Here is an 18849-nt window from a genome sequence, read left to right on the forward strand (position 1 = left end):
TTTCCATACGATAAACGTTTACTTATTTATGCAGACCTCTGAGGGCCTGCTTGGTGAAACACTGCCATAATTAGAGAAAGCACATAAAAAGAATGAACACAGCGAAGGAAAGAGACCCGGAGCTTCCAAGAGAAGATGGTTAGGAGAATTGGGTTTTTCTTTAAAATCCCACACAGTTGAGCTTAGAGTGTTTTAGAAACATCTTGATTTGTAGAGTGGTTTCATAAAATGACATAGCAAGAAATAAGCAAACACTTTCGGTTTGGGTCCTGTTTATCGTGCTGTTATTCCTTCTCTCGGTGTGGATCCTGGGACTCTTCATACAACACACGTATCGACCCCTACGGGTCTTCCTAGCAAGGAGAGAATCTTTGCGGTTGGCACCAGCACTTCTGTGAGCCATGCCTTTTCAAGTTCGTATTTACTTATTTCGAGCCAGTCTCTTGGACATCAGGCTAGCCTTGAACAGTGTGCACTGTCGTCAAGGATAGTCCTGAACTCCAGATTTCTCCTGCCTCTGGCTCCCAAGTGCTAGGGGTGCTAGGATTGCAGTGTTTACCACCACACCTGGCCTCAAGCTAGTAGCGATGCAGAAGGTTACTTCAGATCTACCCGTAGAATCTTGTACCTCGAAACAAAACAAAATAACACACAACTTTGCTGCTGTTGTCGGTTTGAACCTTTGATCCTTGCTTTGCCCTCTCTTAGAATTACTGTCACCCTTGGGTGACTGTCGTAGTAGTTATTCTACACCGAGTATTTATTTAGGATGTACATATTTGTATTGTGGGGAAGCTGAGACACAAAATGGTTCAGCAGTTTTCCTAAATATCTTAGTTTGCACTTACTGTGATAAAAATACCTTAACAAAAGCGCTTAAGGGAGAAAGGGCTTATTTTCACTGACAGTTCCAGGTTACAGTCTGTCATGGGGGCGGGGGAGAGGGAGGAGTCCCGGGGTGGGGAGGAGTCTCCAGCAGCTTGAGGGAACTGGCCACATTGTATCTACAGTCGGGAGCCGAATGGAATGAATGAATGAATTCACGTCAGTGTTAAACTCAAGTTCTCCACTCACACAGTGCCAGGATCCCTTGCTTTGGGAGTGCCGCAACCCTCAGTGGGCAGAGATCTTCCTACCCCAGTTAACGTAGGACCGTTTCCCATTGAATGACGGATACATGGATATCCCAGCAACCTGCTCTGACAATCTCTTCCCGGTGACTACACTGTATCAGGTCAGGGCTGCAGCAGAGCTGGGATTCTGAAGGTTGGTAGTACAGTTCTGGAGTTCTGGCTTTCACAAGTTACCTTTTCTAATGCCTGCCTGTTTGTGTCCTGATGCCTCTTTTTGGTAAGTCCCCTTCACCTCGCCTCTGAAGTCTTTCGTAGTCAGGTGATGGGATAAATCAGAGGAGCTAGCCTCTTGTCTACATTTTGGTGATCGGCCAAAGTACCAGTTCTCCTGGAAATTGTCCAGAGTAGTTACTGTAGTTCTTTAGGAGGTCTGTCCCAGAAGCCAATTGGTTGTGTTGCTTCATCTCTTTCTTTCTCCCTTCACAGTCCCTCCTAAGGTTGTTTCATATTCTCGCTGATTATTCGCACGTCTTCTGCATTTATACGCCCACCTGCTATGACTTATTTGATCTCCGAATGAAGGTAACTCATTCCTGCCTGACTCATGCACCCGATACGTGACAGACAGACTCACCACGCACGGAACAGATCCCATTGTCCTTCTCCTTTGATGGTGTCCGGGATAAGTTAGACCAGCGTTGTGGCGCAACCTCTTCGAAAGCTACACCTGGGGGTTGTTGTAGCTCCGTCTTCTCCTATAGCTTACACTCAGGTCCACATCGAATCCCATCCGTTCTCTCTGGAATCAGTTGTTCTTCCCGTTCTTTTTGTTCACATGGAGCCTCTGGTCCAAACCCAGAATTTCCGGTGAGTGCTGTCCATAGCCATTCTAAGAGCCTCTCACCCGCTTCCTGGGTACCCCAGTCTCTTTTACAGACCTTGGTTCTGACTGTTCAGATCTGTCTTTTCACTTTAACGGGACAGGGTCACCTTGGGGGATGATTTCCTCCTTGCTTGTCACTTCTTCTGTCTTGTGACACAAGGTTAGTTCCTGGGAGCAGCCACAGTACCCCATCTCCTGAGAGTGGCCAGTGGAGTTGGTGGTCACCAGCACAAGCCTACGTAAGCATTGGTACGCTTGTTTCCTTCCTTCCTTAGCTTCAGAAGCATAAGGTGCTTCCTTCTGCATGCTGGCTCCTTTTCGTTGATTGTACTTGGGGGTGAGGCAGGCCTTCCCTGCAGGTAGGCGTCTGTGTTCTTGCTGCTTCTCGTGCCTCTCCCTCACCCTGTGATGTCCAGCAGCCCACCTGTTCGCTCCTTAAAGCCTCCCTTCTGTTTTCTCTTGAAAGAGATGCTTTATCCCACCCTCTTCATGACTAAGGCTTCGTGTGCTTTTAAGGCATTCTGCCTATATCGGTTTGTTCCTGAGTGAATCACTGGATGTGGGCTGCGGTTACTTTGATTGGTCCTGGCCAGTTCTTCGCCTCCTTTGGAGCATACGCTTCCCGGGAGTCAGCAGTCTCCTCTTTAGCCCCAGCAATGTAGGGCATCCTTCTCGGAACTCAACTCTGCCATTTGTTTCTGGAGCCAGGTCCTGTTGGTATTTGCACTTTTCCAAGAGCAGGAAATCAAAGGCTAGAACACCCCCATTCCATCAGCGGACTGCCTAGCCGCGTGGCTTCCTCCTTTGTTGCCCGTGGGTTTCTGATCAGTAGCTGCCACATGGTTTCATGTCCTCGATCGTCACCTCTAGTTCTTTGTTCCCTGTCTGCTGTCCTGGCTGGATTCCTTCCTCAGGCACCGGAAAACAGCGTGGCATTGCAGGACCATCCTGTTTGCTGCGCACACACAGCACAGTGCTGCTCCAGCCGGAAAGCTGGAGGAACTCTCAGACCTTAGTGGTAAGGCCAAGGCCACGCCCACCAACTGTACTAGCAAAGATAGGGACTCTGCTCGTTCGTGTTAACGCCAATAGAAGAAGCAAAGTATCATAACTAGGACATTTAGAAAGCTCCTGACATGAACTGGTAGTGGTCTATAGGCTGACTGGCTTTCAGCCGTGCGGGTGCTTGGATCATCTTTTAACATGCCCCAGGTCACGAAGTTTTGTGCTTCAGCTGTCCATTATCACCAACCTCCTGGTGTGGGGAGGTGGTGCTGAATCCCAGAGCCCCTGGTTTCCCAGCCCCATTCAGCTATGCTCTGGGGAGCTGCTGACCTCCAAGCCCCTTTCATCATTAAGAGACATCAGTGACATCTCCTTCCACCCGATCCCTGGAGAAAGAGCCCAGTTTTCACTGTTAGCTTCTATCTTTCCCTGTATTTTCTTTATTTTCAAAACTGGCCATACAAAAACTGCTTCCAGTTTGGCTGATTATAAGTTGTCATCGGACTCTAACATGGAATAAAGCCCAGGATTTGTGTGTGTTTAAAAGTCTCTGTTTCCAAAACCACAGAGAAACCCTGTCTCGAAAAAAGCAAAAAAAAAAAAAAAAAAAAAAAAAAGTCTGTTTCAGCTGGGCGGTGGTGGCGCCTGCCTTTAATCCCAGCACTTAGGAGGCAGAGGCAGGCGGATCTCTGTGAGTTCGGGGCCAGCCTGGTCTGCAAGAGCTAGTTCCAGGACAAGGCTCCAAAGCTACAGAGAAACCCTGTCTCGAAAAGCCAAAAAAAAAAAAAAGTCTCTGTTTCACGAAGTTATGAGAAAATAAAATGACAGAAGTCAATGCAGAGATGCCGTGTGGCCCTGTGAGGAATCTGGGGAGGGCTTCTCATCTCGGCTCTGAGGGAGGAGAGAAGCCAGACCACTTTTCCAACAGCACGTCATCTCAGTCGCAGGTTTAATACTTGGAGTTCCGTGTGCCTGCCGCTGTTCAGCTTGTGTTAGTACACACATGACAGGGAACAGACTTGGCATTTCCAGAGGGCCTGAAATACACGGTGTCCGTTACATGGAGTATTTTCATTTCGGATCTGTGCTTAGCAGTTTAGATAGAACTGCCGAGCGGTGTCAGAGGGCTTATTTTATATGAAGTAATTAATTTAACTGGGTCATAAAACCCCCTTGGCAGAGGATGATGTTATTGGTCGTAAACACTGGAGACAGTCTTCTGCCGCTGGGTTGTATAATACAGGCTCTCAGGGAGAGGCGTGAACTCTCTGAGTGCTTTGGGGGTGCCGTTTAATTCATCACCGCTGTGCTAAATAAAAAATTCATCATGCCTTTTAAAAGGGCCCAACTCTTTCGAGACGGTGAACGAATTTGGAGTACACGCCTGTGAATTCAGCCTTCATGGCAGAGGCAGCACACGAGGGACCCATCAGACCTGCGTGTCTCCAGGGACCCCAAAGTACACAGTGCACCTGAGAACAGTACCCTGACACGAGCAAACACTCTGAAGCTACTCCGTTCCTAACTCCACAGTTCCATACGTTTCTAGGAACTCATCAACTCTCTGCTTGAAGAGTTCTGGAGCCTGCCTTGCTCGTTAAGATCTCCGAGTCTAAACCCCCACTGGCCTCTCTCCTGTTCATGTCTTCGGTGGCTCTGTGAGCTAGCCGTGAGGCTCCCGCTTGCTGTGTGTGGCCTCGGCACCGAAGCCTGTTTCAGAGCCCTGGAAACATGTGCCGAAGCAGGGCAGCTAAGCGGGCTCAGGGCCACAGTGCACCCAGCTCTGTTTTGTTTCTTCCTGGCACATGTATTTTGTAGGCGTCACCAGCGAGTCTGTGGCTCTCTTCAAAGGTAGATTACATATGATTTATTTCAGTGAAAATGTCACCAGGCAGCATCTCCTTGTAGTAGCCTGCATCTCTCTGTTTTCATTCTTTTTTAAAATATATATATATAATTTGTCACAGGGATCGAACTCTGTCTGCCAGGCTTGACTGCAGGCACCTTTACCCACCAAGCCATCTCGCTGGCCCCATGATTGTATTTCTTATTGCAAAATTTTGGCCTTTTGTTTTCATTGATGGAGTTCCTGGTTGATTTGGATTTGCTGTAGCTGGACTGTGAAGCCCTGGGGATTCTGAAGCAGGAATCTTTTTAAGTAGCAGAAAGGTTGTTTTATTAGACACAAATGTGGCCTCGTTGGGGCAGGCATTCTTACTTTTTTGTTTTGTTTTTCGAAACAGGGTTTCTCTGTGTAGCCCTGGCTGTCCTAGAACTCACTCTGTAGACCAGGCTGCCTTTGGACTCAGAGACCCACCTCTGTCTTCTGAGTGATGGGATTAAGGGCATGTGCTACCACCACCACCTGGCAGGCATTCTTACTCTTAATTCTCAAACACCAGACCTTTGTAAGCTGAGTCCCTAGAAAAGCTTAGGTATCTTAATCAAGGAGATGGAGCGCTAGATAAATCCATCAGAGTGAGTCTGTCTGTCTGTGTATTCATGTAAATGTATGGCCCTTTCTATTTGCAGTCTGATATCCATGACTTGTCTGTGACATATGTTATTGCGTGCATCAATGACCACAACTGTTGCAGATGTCTGCTAACTCCTGGACAGATTTACTAAGCTCTCAAGATGAGTTTGCTCATCCTGACAGCCCCCACCCACCTAGTGCTGAGACTAAATCCAAGCAGTGCCACTCAGTGAACATGGAGAGAGAGGTTTTAGTGCCTGGGGAGGCCCCATGCTTTGGTCTCAAGATCACAAGTGTCATTGTAGTACCCCTTCTCCATCACCTCCACCATTATATATGAAGTACATATAGTACTTCAAAGACTCCAGAGTTATAATCTACCGTCTATAAGTCCTTTTGGTTCCTTATGGGAATTAATTGTGGCATAGATACTCTGATCTAGCGGTAACTTGCTATTTGTCTGTTGGTATGTGTTTAACCTTAAACACCCTACTATGTTTTATGAGAAGTGATTTTGGCCTTGAAGATTGTGTTTTTATCTGACTGCCAGTGGAGCTGAAGGTTCAAATTCGTGCACACATAAACGTGAATATGCCGGGGTTAGAAATGATACATTCAGAACTGATTCTAAGCAGTGTGGTTACACTTTGCCAAGTTTAAGAATCTGTATTTGGGGGCTGGAGAGATGGCTCAGTGGTTAAGAGCACTGACTGCTCTTCCAGAGGACCCAGGTTCAATTCCCAGCAACTACATGGCAGCTCACAACTGTCTAAAGATTCAGTTGCAGGGGATCTGACACCTTCACACCAATGCACATAAAATAAAGTTAAATAAACCATGAAAATATTTTTTAAAAAAGAATCTGTATTTGTAAGCTTAACAGTCAGTGATTAAAAAATTCAGTTTTGAACTCTGGAGGATGCTCTCCAGTTTTTCCTTATCAGCAGCACTGCATTTATAGGGGTTATTATGTGAAGATTTGGTTTTTTATAAATATATAAAAGATTTGAATGCAGATTCAAATTTATCTGAACTTTAGAACCAGAAGGAAATGAAGCTGAAAGCCTGTGTTAAGCTTGCATGGTCATACGAGTGATCTGTTCCTGGCCTGGAGAGGCATGGAAACATCCAGACAGACACATGGCCGTGTAGCCTGTCCTGTGTTTGTTGACTCTTTCTTCCAAAGTAGCTGTGTCATGAACTCCTTGAGTTAAAGATCAGATACTATGTCAGTGATAAAAAATGTAGGCGTTAAAAATGTAGGCGCTATCGCTTTTAGAAAGAATGGCTCTGTTGGAAGAAATGTGCTCATATTTGTGTGCGAGGGCCTGGGCTCTGGCAGTGAGAGGGAGGGCGGCCCCACGGACTCCTCCTCGTCCACCTTGTGACTTCTTCATGGGCTCCAGGGATCCCAACCACGGCTGTGAGGCATGAGCAGCAAGCACTTGTACCCCCTGAGCTTTTTGAAAAAAAATTTATTTTTAATTCCTGTTTCCAGCAATTAATTATTAAAATGAGCCGTGGAGAGGAATTCCTGATGGTAATTAGGAGTCTGAGCATAGATAACTTTCTCCCAACTTAGAAGTAAGCTGCTGAAACATGAGCCGCATCCTTGAACTATACTCAAAGACTATTAGGGTTTCTTAAATAAGTTTTACAGCTAGTAAAAGTGCCTACATTCCTATTAAAGTTAAACCATCTCTACATGCCAGTGGGTTCTGTAGGCTTATAAACATTTCAACAGTCAGGTGATATAAGCCCAGTGGACATCCCGAGAGATCTGCCCCCAGACCCAATCCTGTTTCTGTTTTGACCACACAGGGGTCCCCAAGAGGCCACATGGGTTCTAGCACCAGGCACCACCAGTGGCTTCTCTCTCCCCACCGAGGCGGTCTATCCCAGGTTCATCTGAACCGAAGCAGGATTTCCAGTGGAGTCAGCGTAGCTGAGTCTGAAGTGTGAGGCGTGGCTGAAGAAAGCTCCATGGTTACCAGAATAAACAAAACAGCCGGACCTTTTATGTTTTCTGTCGGTTTGCCTAACAGAACACTTATCCTTTTATCCTAAGCAGCGTCTGTTTAAGACTGTTATTTTTGTCTATAAATAGATTAAATTTGCTAGTTTTGTAAAGACTGGAAAGACCAGAAATTGGTCTGAAAAAAGGAAGCTATAATGGTGAGGGGATGGGCAATGAGGAAGAAGGGCCAGGCAGTGTGCGAATTGGGCTGCAGATATAGAATATAGACATTATTTGTGGAGATCCTGGGCAGAGCCCAAGACTAGCAGCGGAGGATGCCGCCATCCAGAAGATCTAAAAGAGAGGGTTCCCCTTCAGATCGAGGGTAGAGGGAAATGTGGCCACTAGAGACTCAAGAGAATTGGAATGTGTAGTTTGGAGACTTTAAATGAAGGCTATTTCATGTGATCTTGCAAAGATAAAAAGATTCTCCTTTCTGGCTGCTAAAGGGAGAGGGTAGCAGCGGATGGGATCATCACAGACTGCTAGAGAACTTGTAAGGATCCTTTTAGGTTACCCGGAAGAAAACTAGACCGAGCTTTGTTGCTAGTTGCTGAGCGAGTACCCGGGTTCTCAAAGGAGTTGTCTTAGGAACTATGTCGATTCTTGCTGTTTTCCACATCCGTCTTAGTTGACACTAGCATGTCCTTCAGGAGTCTACATGTACATGACAGCCAGCGTGTGCAAAATGCTTGTTGGGCGCGTTCATCCATTGTTTCCCCTGTGGGGAGAGAGGATGGAATCCCACGAGAAACAGTCATGCCAGGATAGCCTTATTTCGTCCCTGTGCAGTGGCATCTTCATATATAAGAGAAGGCCTTCTTCCTCCTCCTAGACAGTGGCACTAAATAAGGATTTGAGAATGTGCTGGACATTAAGATTGGTTCCGTTCTCCCTGATTGCCCGGACCATGCTGTTTTGTTCTGATGGCACTTGGTTGAGAATTTCCTAGATGTTGACTGTGGATCCTTGGAACCAGACATGTGGACAGGAAACAGACTCAATGGCTGAGAAACTTAAAGGAAATGCAGTGCTGTAGACACAGTATCCAGGCGCCTCGGAAAGGCTCTGAGAAGCCCCTCAATGAGGACACTTGCTTTCCTGTCCCCCCGCCCCCCACGGTGGACCTGGGATCACCTTCTCTTTGAGCACATGCTGGTGTCCTTTGGATTGAAGTGGTTCGGTGTGGAAGATTGTTGAGGGAAGGGTCATTGACTGGCAGGAAGGATTAAGCAAACAACACAGCGCCTGTCCCTGTCCCCACATGAGCTAGGAGTGGTCTGCTCTCTGCGGTGGGTTCCTCAGCAGCCTGCCCTTTGTTTTTACTGGTAAAGCCTACAGCAGTGACTCTGCCCTGGCAGACTGTGAATCCCCCATTCGCTGCTCTCTTTTGGTATTGAAGATTAATCAGTCTGGCCCAACTGTGAACAAACCAATTTGCCTCAGAAACTGTTTTTGAAGAGAAGCCGTTCTTTTAAACTTCAGAGATATGTTTGGCAAAGGCTGAGCAAGTTTTGTTTTTTTGCCTTGCATCATGTACAAACTATAGTTGTATATGCTTAATCACTTTGATAATGTATAGTATGATTCTCCTGCAGGGACTTTTGTTGACCATGTAACTTAGCCTTCATTTTAACAGCTCAGAGGTAAACTTCCAGGGCAAGCCCTGTCTTAACTGAATCGATGGTATGCCAGCTGAAAATCCACAGCTGTAGATAGATATGCCTGAAACACGGTTTCCACCCAGAAGCAAAGACCCGTGGGATCCTAGTGAGTCCTCTCTTCCCATGGGATTCAGAGTCTCTTTGTGACTGAGTAACAACAGGTCTGTCTCCCTCCACAGAGGCCAGCAAGCTGGTTATGTCCTATGTGGCGGCCGTGTGCGGCAAAGGAGCCGAAGTGAATGAAGTCAAGGAGCAGCTTCTGCAGTCCAACCCTGTCCTGGAAGGTAAGGGTTGCATGAGTGTGTGCTTGTTGCGTTTCAGAAGGGTTGCGCAAGTGTTTGTTGCGACTCAAACAGCCAACTGTGTTCAGGATACTTCAGCTGCCTAGTGAAGTCAGGGAGGGAAGAGGACACAGTCCTGGCCACGCTCTGGAGGAAGTAAGCCCCACCCTGGCGATGCTTGACTTTAAGTACTTAACAGAGGGCATAGCTACCCCACGGAAAAGGAGCTTTCTCGCATAGAAATCCTTCTTGCCATTCAGTCTTCATTTAACGCCCTTTGATTTGCTTTTCAGAAATGGGCTGGTACTCACCGTTAATGGTGCAGTGATATTTTGTCATTCATCATAATGCCTTTGACCGGTTATTTTTGTTTCCAGGGAAAGCCAAAGGCTGCAGAAAGCCCAAACCTGGCTGTAGAGGCATCTCCCAAGCTCTGTTCTTAGCTCTCTGGTATATGTATATACATACAGATATATACACATACACATATATAATACATACACATATAAATATACCCATATGTGTGTATATTTATATACATACACACACACACACACACACACCCATTGTGCCTAGGCACTGTTGTGCTGAGCTTGTCTTTGCTATGAGCACAAGGCCTGCCTTGTACTTTTATGACCTCTCCTTGGCAGGTGCCAGTTGCACCTTGTACTTATTAGGGTTGAAAATGTCTCCAAACATTGGCACCTGTCGCCCCCCCCCCCAAAGTCAAAAGCATCCTTTTAGAATCCGGGCTAGAGGAACAGTTTGGGTCCAAACATTGGCACCTGTCCCCCGACAACGTCAAAAGCATCCTTTTAGAATCTGGGCTAGAGGAACAGTTTGGCTCAACCCTTTGCTCAGAGCACAGGACAAGATTGGGGGTGGACGAACGTGGAGCTGTCTGGGGGTTGGTAGGGCTGGCAGCTCTTGGCATGGAGGGTCAGAACCCCTCCCTGTTGTCTTTTCTGCTCTGGCTCAGCCCCTCCTTTCCTCCTGGAGACGGTCTTGAACCGTGAGCATTACTCGGAAACTCATTTTTCAGAGGAGACGCCATGCCTGCTGGCCTGGCTGGCAAGACAGGAAAGACACGAAGCTCAGGAAGCCGTTAACGCTTCGATCTCTACTCCGTTCCGTTCCTTGCCCGGCAGGGTTCATAAGAAGTGGCATCTCTTTCTTTTTCCAGTCTGAGACTTGGGCTTTCTTTGCTTCCTGCCCCTGCGTGAGCTGTATTTCTGGCATGCTTGTTTTAGGAATGCCGTGGTGGAAAGGGGTGGCTTTCCTTGCATCTTTTTCTAGAGCTGTTTTATGTGGTGGGTATTTGCAGCTAGGCTGCAGCGCAGGATGTGGAAGAAATGTCCACCGTGGGTGTTCTTATCTTTTCTGGGAATGCTTTGCCGCTACTGTAAATGAACGTTTCCAACAAGGAACTCACACACACACACACACACACACACACACACACACACACACACGCAGAGCAGCTGTGGAATGTGTCTCGGGTGTTCTAGAACGGAGCGCTTGTTTCTGATTACCAGGCTCCCTGTAAAAGACTCGAGTGTTTAGGGTTGTGTTTGATAATGTGCAACTCAGGCTTCTCATGATGAGAAGATGGTTTATGGCTTGCAGATGGGACTCTGGGCGCATCTTCTGGAGCAGTCCTTCGCTTGCCCCTGACCTTCAAGCCACAGCACACTGACCTTTATGTGTCGGCATCTTGAGCTGGGCTTTGGACCTGGCCTAAGTAGTTAACTCGGGAGGCCTACACGATACCAAAGACGAAGCCCACCAAAGCGTGGGGGATGTCATGGTTTAATGGGGGCCAGGTCACGTGTCCCCTGTCATCAAGGTTGCCTTCAGGGAAGCTTTTGGTTGGCAGAATGTGAAGAGAATCGGATCCCGCCCCCTCCACCCCCACCCCAGCATGCTTCCTTCTTTGAGTGTTGGCAAGGTTTCTCCTCTCGGGGTCCTAGGTATCAGTCATCCTGTCTTCCTCCGAAGGGAGAAATTGGTGTCAGGAACTTTTCAAACCATACTCAGCCCAAGCTTCTCAACATAAGGAACCTTCTCTGTTGACTTTGTCAATCTCGTCTTCACCCATCTTGAGCCGACTATATATATGGTGTTTGAAACAGGGTCTGGCTGGCCTGGGATTCCCTATGTGGACCAGGCTGGCCTTCAGTTTACAGAGATCTCCCTCCAAGTGGTGGGATTAAATGCTTCCACCACCACACCCAGCCATTAATGTGTTTTTAAGCAAAAAGCACAAAACGGGATGAGTTTTGAAATGGCTCAGTGGGTGAAGGCACTTGCCCCTAAGCCTCACGTCCTGACTTCAATTCCCAGCATTCATTTGGTAGAAGGAGAGAATCAACTCCCTTAAGTTGGTCTTTGACCCCCCACATGCCATTCACAATAAACAAACAGACAAATAAATGTTTTTTAAAGACACAAAACAGTGGGTTCAACATTGGGTTTAGCTGCTGACCCTCATTGTGTTCCCTAAGAATGCCCCCTCTCTCCAACGTGCTGCTTTCAGGACGAGACCCCCTCCGAAGTGCTTGTGTTCTGTGACAGTTAACCCTAATCTTCTCCTCCACTTAACAAAGTCATGGAGGCTTCCAGAAATGCAATACCTAGCCTCGTATTCAAGAGGGTGGTTTCATTTAGCCATGTCCTCGTGAATATTTCCTAACTAGTTTCAAAGGTGGCTCCCAGATTCCTGAAACAGCTTCAGGGCAGGGTTGGATGGAAATGCAAGATTCTGTGTCTCTTCCGGGATGTGGGTTCACCCCCGGGTTTGAGGCGCACTGCTGCCTGCAGCACACCCACAGGGATGTGCATGGGACTTGTATCTACGCCCCTCTGTTCTCTGTTTTCATCGTCCCAGGATGGTTTGTCAGTCAGTATCTGTGCGTGGGCTTGGTGGAGCAGTCCGTTTGCCCCATAACTATGCTATCACCTGTGTTAGACTGTCGACAGGGTTGAATGTTCTGTGCCTGGACAGACTCACCCTGGAGTGCTCCCTCTCCTTTCCAAGGGAGTCCCAGGGCAGATGTCGTCTTGAAGCAGCTAAGACCGACAGAGACTTGGGCTGTGCTTTGTGGGTCACATCCGTTTCCTTTATTTTCTAGATTCCATGGAGGTCTGCCTGTTGGGCATAGACTAATAAATTATGTATTGCTTGTGTCTTATTTTAAATGACTCCGTTTGGACTCTCGGTATACAGCTCTTGCTGTATTGGACTTACGTAATCACGATTATATAAGTAGCTTTGTTTCAAAGTGAGAGAGTTTAAGTTTTGCCTGCCTCTTGTGATCTACAAACCTCACCCACTTCCATCAAGCATACAATAATGGAAGATTTCTGAAATAGCCTTACCGACAGTTTTGGTGGAGGAGTAGAAACCTTACCTGTCTCCCACTCATTAGCAGCTCATCTGCAGGAGTTAAAAGATGTTGAATTAGGCAAGATCACGTTTAGAGTAATGCTCGAAACAGTCCCGAGATTCAGGGCTGTCACCTGTTCCAAGTGTGTTTCTAATAACTGACGGAAGTTTTAGCGGCTCACTAAAATCGCTACTGGATACGTGTGTTTGGTAACCGTGGGCAGAAGTGCCGTCACCGTGAGCTGTGTTTGCCAGAGTTATTCCTGTCCAGTACTACGGCTGCTTTGTGTTTCTGCTTGGAATTATTTGTTTTTCTGTCAGCTTTCTTGATGCATCTGTTTCTTTCTCACCAGCCTTTGGAAACGCCAAGACTGTGAGGAACGACAACTCGTCCCGATTTGTAAGTATTTATAGAAGTTTAAGTGCTAACACTAATGTTTAACCCATGTGTGTTTAAACAGGCAGATGTTTAATATTTAATATTCACATTTTTAAGGTCAGAAGAGGGCCACCCTCAGTCGGGACCCACTGGAAGGTCAATAAGAGCTCTGTGTTGTTTGCTTATTTATGTTGCTTTCTGAAATTCTTTCAGTTTTTCTTGGAATGACAAGCTATTTTTATCATGTTTTCTCCTCATCTTCAATCATAAAATTCCGTGAGTTTAAATAAGACTATTTAGAATCATTTCTTTCTCATCTGGAGCTTGGCCTTTAGAAGTCATAATTAAGAATCAGAAACTCAGCCGGACAGTGGTGGTGCACGCCGTTCATCCCAGCACTCGGGAGGCAGAGTTAGGCAGGTCTCCGTGAGTTCGAGGCCAACCTGGTCTACAGAGTGAGTTTCAGGACAGCCAGGGCTGTTGCACAGAGAAACCCTGTCTTGGAAAAACCAACCAGCCAAATAACCAACCAACCAAAATAACAAAAAGAACCAGAAATTCAGTTAAAAAAAAAATAGATAGCTCAAGTGAGTGTCTTTTGTATATATGTTGCCCTCTTCTCCTATTGTTGGCCTCAGAAAGGACAAGATGTGTTTTTTTAACCCCCCCCCCCCCCCCCCCCGAAGGTAAAATCACTAGGACTGATAAGTACGAGGGGCTGGGAGATCTGGATACTGAGAACCAGAGTTAACTAATGTCTTGTCATGATTGAGCCTGAAACATTGCTTCTAATCAAGGCCAACCCTCAACTGCTCTTCCCTTCTTCTGTCCTGTAACCATCCAGCTTGTGCCTGCTTGTTGGGGGACTTGGTTCTTGAGCTCCCCTGGGCCTTTGTTCTTCACCAAGACATTGACACCGCCTTGGGAGCAAATGTGTTGAGTGTCACAGTGTTATGTCTGCTCATTGCAATGCAGGGGGCTTTGTGAATGCCAAGCCATATACACTCTGGTACCCCTCTTTTCCTCCGCTTTCCTCCCTTTCTCTTGTCTCTGTTCCTTTTGGGTTACAGGACCTTGTTAAGTTACTCAGGTTGGTCTTGAACTCATTTAGTAGCTCAGGTAAGCGTTGAGCTCTCTGGTTTTTACCAAAGCCTTCTGTTTTGTTTGTTTGGTTGGTTGGTTGGTTGGTTTTTTGAGACAGGGTTTCTCTGTAGCTTTAGAGCCTGTCCTGGAACTAGCTCTTGCAGACCAGGCTGGTCTCGAACTCACAGAGATCCGCCTGCCTCTGCCTCCCGGTTGCTGGGACTAAAGGCATACACCACCACTGCCTGGCCCAAAGCCTTCTGAGTAGGTGGGATTAAACATCTGTACCATTTGGCCTAGCTCCATGATGGTACTTTGATATTGTTCCTTTTTTTCTTCTTCTGTTGTTTAGCCAAAAAAGAAAAGAAAAAAAGATCATTCATTTTCTGAGCCATCTTCTCCCCTCATTGCTTGTACCAGTAGGATCAGTTTTGGTAATCTTTGATGCCTCTCTATCAGGAGTTCTCCCTTGCTCCCATCTTAGATCCCTGCTGGCCTTCTCCATAGACAGGTTGTCCGGAGCTTAAAGAAAGAAATGGTCTCAGACAGAAGTAACTTAGGAAGTAGAAGGCTAAATAAGATTCCCAAACCCAGGGCTGTGAGTTTTTCCATCGGATTAGCCCGTTACAGTCTCATAACCAGTTTGATGCAGGCCTTTTCTTGTGTGGTCACCTGGATAATCTCATTGCAGAAATAGAGTCTGAAGTGAAGTAATTACAATGATCAGGCTTCGTTATGTGATAGAAACTTAGTTTTGTTCGCCAATTGTGTTCACATGCACTTTTAAACATATTTACAAATGCGTGGTCATGGCAATGCAAAGACAGGAAACTGAATTGCTTAGAAGGTCAGGTGTTTCTTAATATATTTTTTTTTATTGCAGTGGTATTTAAGATCCTGCAAATGGCTTGGCGGGCTGTTTAGCTTATTAAATAGCTTCAGAGAAATCCTCTTATAACTTGGGTATTAGGATATGGGATTAACACTTGATTATAGGCTAGATCATTTCGTGCCCAGCTTCTAGTAATTCCTCTGTTTGTGGTTTATGAATTGATTAATAAAACACCCAGACGCATGGTGTCATTTCATAGTTGGATTCCGTGCCATCTCGTGGAATTGTGGTGTTGCTGGACAGAACCCTTGGCTCTGTTTGGTTAATCTAGAATGAATTTGTTGATCGCTTCACTGAGAAATCTGATAGAATCTGCTATGCTGTAGTTAAGACACATTGGTCATAGCTAAAACTTGTAAAAATGTGTTCAAGGACAGCCCTCACAGTGTGTCCTGTAGGCCCCAGTATTTCTAGTTTGGCATATGGGACTTTTATTTTTTATTTATTTATTTATTTATTAGAATGAGACAGTGTTTTAGGGCTTTGTTGATTAGTGTTCTTCCTTAAGCAGCAAATAAGCATCTACCGTGTGTAGACTGATAACTAGGCACTGGAGGGCAGAGTACTTTTGCTTTTGCCCAATCTCTCATTCATTTTTTTGAGACAGGGTTTCTCTGTGTCACAGCCCTGGCTGTCCTGGAACTCTCTTTATAGACCAGGCTGGCCTCAAACTCACCTGTAATAATTGCTTTTTGGTCGTCTGTTCAAGTACTTTAAAAAGCCAGCCTAGGAAGGATTTATTTTGGCTTATAGTTTGAGGAGAAGCATCCATCATGGGTGCTGAGGCAGGTCCTGACACTATGCTGTCCATTCAGTGGTCCCCAGGTCCAGGTGCTTCCACAACCTCCCCAAGCAGCCCCACCAGCTGGGACCAAGTGTTCAAACAGCAAACCGTAGGGAACATGTCCCATTCCGGGGGTGACACTGGGACCTTGGAAGGTGTCCAGCTCCTGTCTCGCTTACCCTTCCTTCCACCCACTCTCTGGATCCTGTTGCCCCTTCGTCCAGGGACTCCTGTCAAAGTTATCACCTGCAAGGCCGATCCTTCGCTCCCTCTCTGCTTTTCTTCCCTCATCTCCTGCTGCCTTGTCTCCTCTGTCCCCACCATTCTGGAGGTTCTCTCTGTCAAGCCCAGGACTGTCCCTGCGACTCTGAATAGCTGTGGTCCTGTTTCGCTTCTTCTGCCGGAAGCGCTCAACGGTTTTCTCCCAATTGGTGTAGCCAGCCGATGCCCAGATCCCTTGATCGCTACGGCATCCGGCGTCCTCCTTTCCAGCCCGTTGCATGCTGGTCAGGTGATCTTGTAAAGTGGCAAATCTGATCCTGCCTTCTTTAGGAGCCTTCAGTAACAATGGCTCATGTCAGGAGAATGTCAAAAAGTCACGCTAACCTGACTTTGGTCTCCAGCCTGAAGCCCCGCCTCACTGTCCCTAACAGCTGGTTCTTGGTTCTTATGCCTGCTCCTTCTCCTCCTCCTGCTCCCCCACCTCCCAGCAGACTTGGCGTTTGCCTTGAACTCACTTCTTCTGCTCCCGTCCTCACCCCTGGCATAGCTGTCTGCGTCCATGAGCTGTGGTAGGCTTGTCTCTCCACCACTGTGTCCTGCTTACCAGGCTGTGAGCTCCTTCCCAGCAGGGACTGTGTCTGGTTTCTCGCTCGCCTTTCTCAACGTAGAAGAAATGATTTGGAGACATTCGCTCGGGGCCTAAGTGACGATTTCAAAGGGTAGATGGCAGTGGGAGAGGAGCTGGTGAGGGAGCGTCCATAAGCTAAGAAAATGGCACCAGTTGCATTGTTGACCGAGTGCCATGCAGTCTTTTCTCTCTTCCTGTCACATTTTGAAAATAAATATAATTCTTAGGGAAAATTCTGTACATAGTATCTATCTGATTGTGATTGAAGCAGGACATGCAACAAAGCAAAAGAATTCCTTATTAAATACACATACTCTTTTCTAAGCACAAAGCAGATGCCACTGCTATTCTGCTCTTCCTGGTAACTCTTCGTCAAGACCATTGGAGGCTGCTTCTAAAAATCTACGAGATTTAACGCCATGTGTCTTATGATACTGCCCGTGGAGTGTAAGGTGACCCCGGGCTCTGTACAATCTATGGCAAACGCCTCTCAATGGGATACGTAGTCTTTCGCTCTGAGCTTGTGGCCCGCATCATTGTGTTTTGATTTGAACAGTTGGAAATCTGGGGGAGGGATTGCGTTTCACCCGCTGCCTAATGCGAAGTTTGTAACAATGACTTCAGACACATTCTGCCTATAAAATAAAATGAAATAATTTATCAGTCAGTTTTCCTGCCAAGACTAGTGCCCTTGTTTTCAGTCTTGATCTGAGACTGTCTCCCCTTTAGGAAGTTTGGAAATTATCTGAAATGGAAAGGTCACATGATGGAAAGGACTCCCCCCCCCCCCGTGTGCGTGCGTGTGTGTGTGTGTGTGTGTGTGTGTGTGTGTGCGCGCGCACGCGTGCCCTCGTACGTGCATGTGTACAGAGATCTGTTGTTAATTTAGCTACAGGCTAGACGGGTTCTAGGTGGTGGCTTTGCAGTGTGAATTATTCATGGAGGCTGTTTTGCCTTATGGGTAAATGAGCTGCTTTTCTTAATTACATCCATACAAAGGACTGAAAATGAGTTAGGATGCTCCCTTCTGAAGCACGCGGGCTGTTTTGGGATGCACTGACGGAGTCTCTCTTTGACAGGGCAAATATATGGATATTGAATTTGACTTTAAAGGTGACCCGCTGGGAGGCGTGATAAGTAACTGTAAGTATTTTACTTGACTCTTTTATCAGTCGCTTGAGAATGATAAAACAGGCGTTTGTAAGTGGTGGACTAATCTAAATACTTCGATTGGAGAAAGGGGAAGAAGAGCGTTTGCTTTAATAAGAATTGTTAACCATGGCATTCCAGATTGCTTTACAATATAATGTAAAAATATATATGTATATGTGTACTTATGCATGCATATATATACATAAACATACACACACACACATATATATATATATTGTTTGGTTTTGATTTTTTTGAGAGAGAATTGTACTGTCTAATCCAAACAGGCCTCAAAAACGCGTGTATCCTTATACCTGGCTAAGTGTTATAAATTCATTTATTGTTACCTTTGGTAAACTGTTCAGAAATCTGCTGAAGTATTTGTACTTTATTCCTCACGGGCCTTTAAGCCAGTCTAACAAAAATATATTTCGTGACTAAAAATAAAACCGAGGGAATTTATTAATTAATTTTGTGGCGCTAAGATAGAGCCTAGGGCCTCATACACACTGGGCAGGCACACTGAACTTTACCTTAGCCCTAAAATAGAAATAATGGATTTAAATTAGTAGCTTTTTAAAGGAAGCTTTTCTCCTGTACCATGAGTAGGCCTTTATCTTGAATGTTATTTTGAGAACCGTGACCTCTTTTTTTAGGCTTTCTAGATAATGGAACTGTAATCCAGCTGTTGGTAAAACATGGACGCATTAACCTCCTTCCCACTGTGGAGTGAGGTCCAGGCTACGCGTAGCTCAGGGTCTAGGGCTTGTAGACTAGCCGTGAGTCCCACCAGCATGGCTGGCTTTGTGTGCCTTCTTGGCCTCCCAGCCAGGGAGCCAGGAACTCCCCTGATGTTTCTTTCTCCTTTGATTTCACGTTTCATTTATTTGGAAATGAATTGTAATGCAGGGGTTTATGTAACCCC

General features: G+C 46.3%; 1 protein-coding gene across 5 annotated transcripts in view; it reads left to right on the forward strand.

The window, feature by feature from the left end:
* Myo1b (myosin IB) overlaps nt 1-18849 on the forward strand; it is a 151696-nt gene that overhangs the window by 72706 nt on the left and 60141 nt on the right. For all 5 annotated transcript variants that reach the window (XM_041668131.1, XM_041668133.1, XM_041668134.1 and 2 more), the window contains 3 exons: nt 9298-9402; nt 13138-13184; nt 17852-17915. In XM_041668131.1, the coding sequence (XP_041524065.1) occupies nt 9298-9402; nt 13138-13184; nt 17852-17915 (216 nt within the window). The remainder of the gene's footprint in view (nt 1-9297; nt 9403-13137; nt 13185-17851; nt 17916-18849) is intronic.

Source organism: Microtus oregoni, unplaced genomic scaffold (genome assembly GCF_018167655.1).
Source record: "Microtus oregoni isolate MIOR12 unplaced genomic scaffold, Mior012 000018F_ref0000195, whole genome shotgun sequence".
NCBI classification, from domain to species: Eukaryota; Metazoa; Chordata; class Mammalia; order Rodentia; family Cricetidae; genus Microtus; species Microtus oregoni.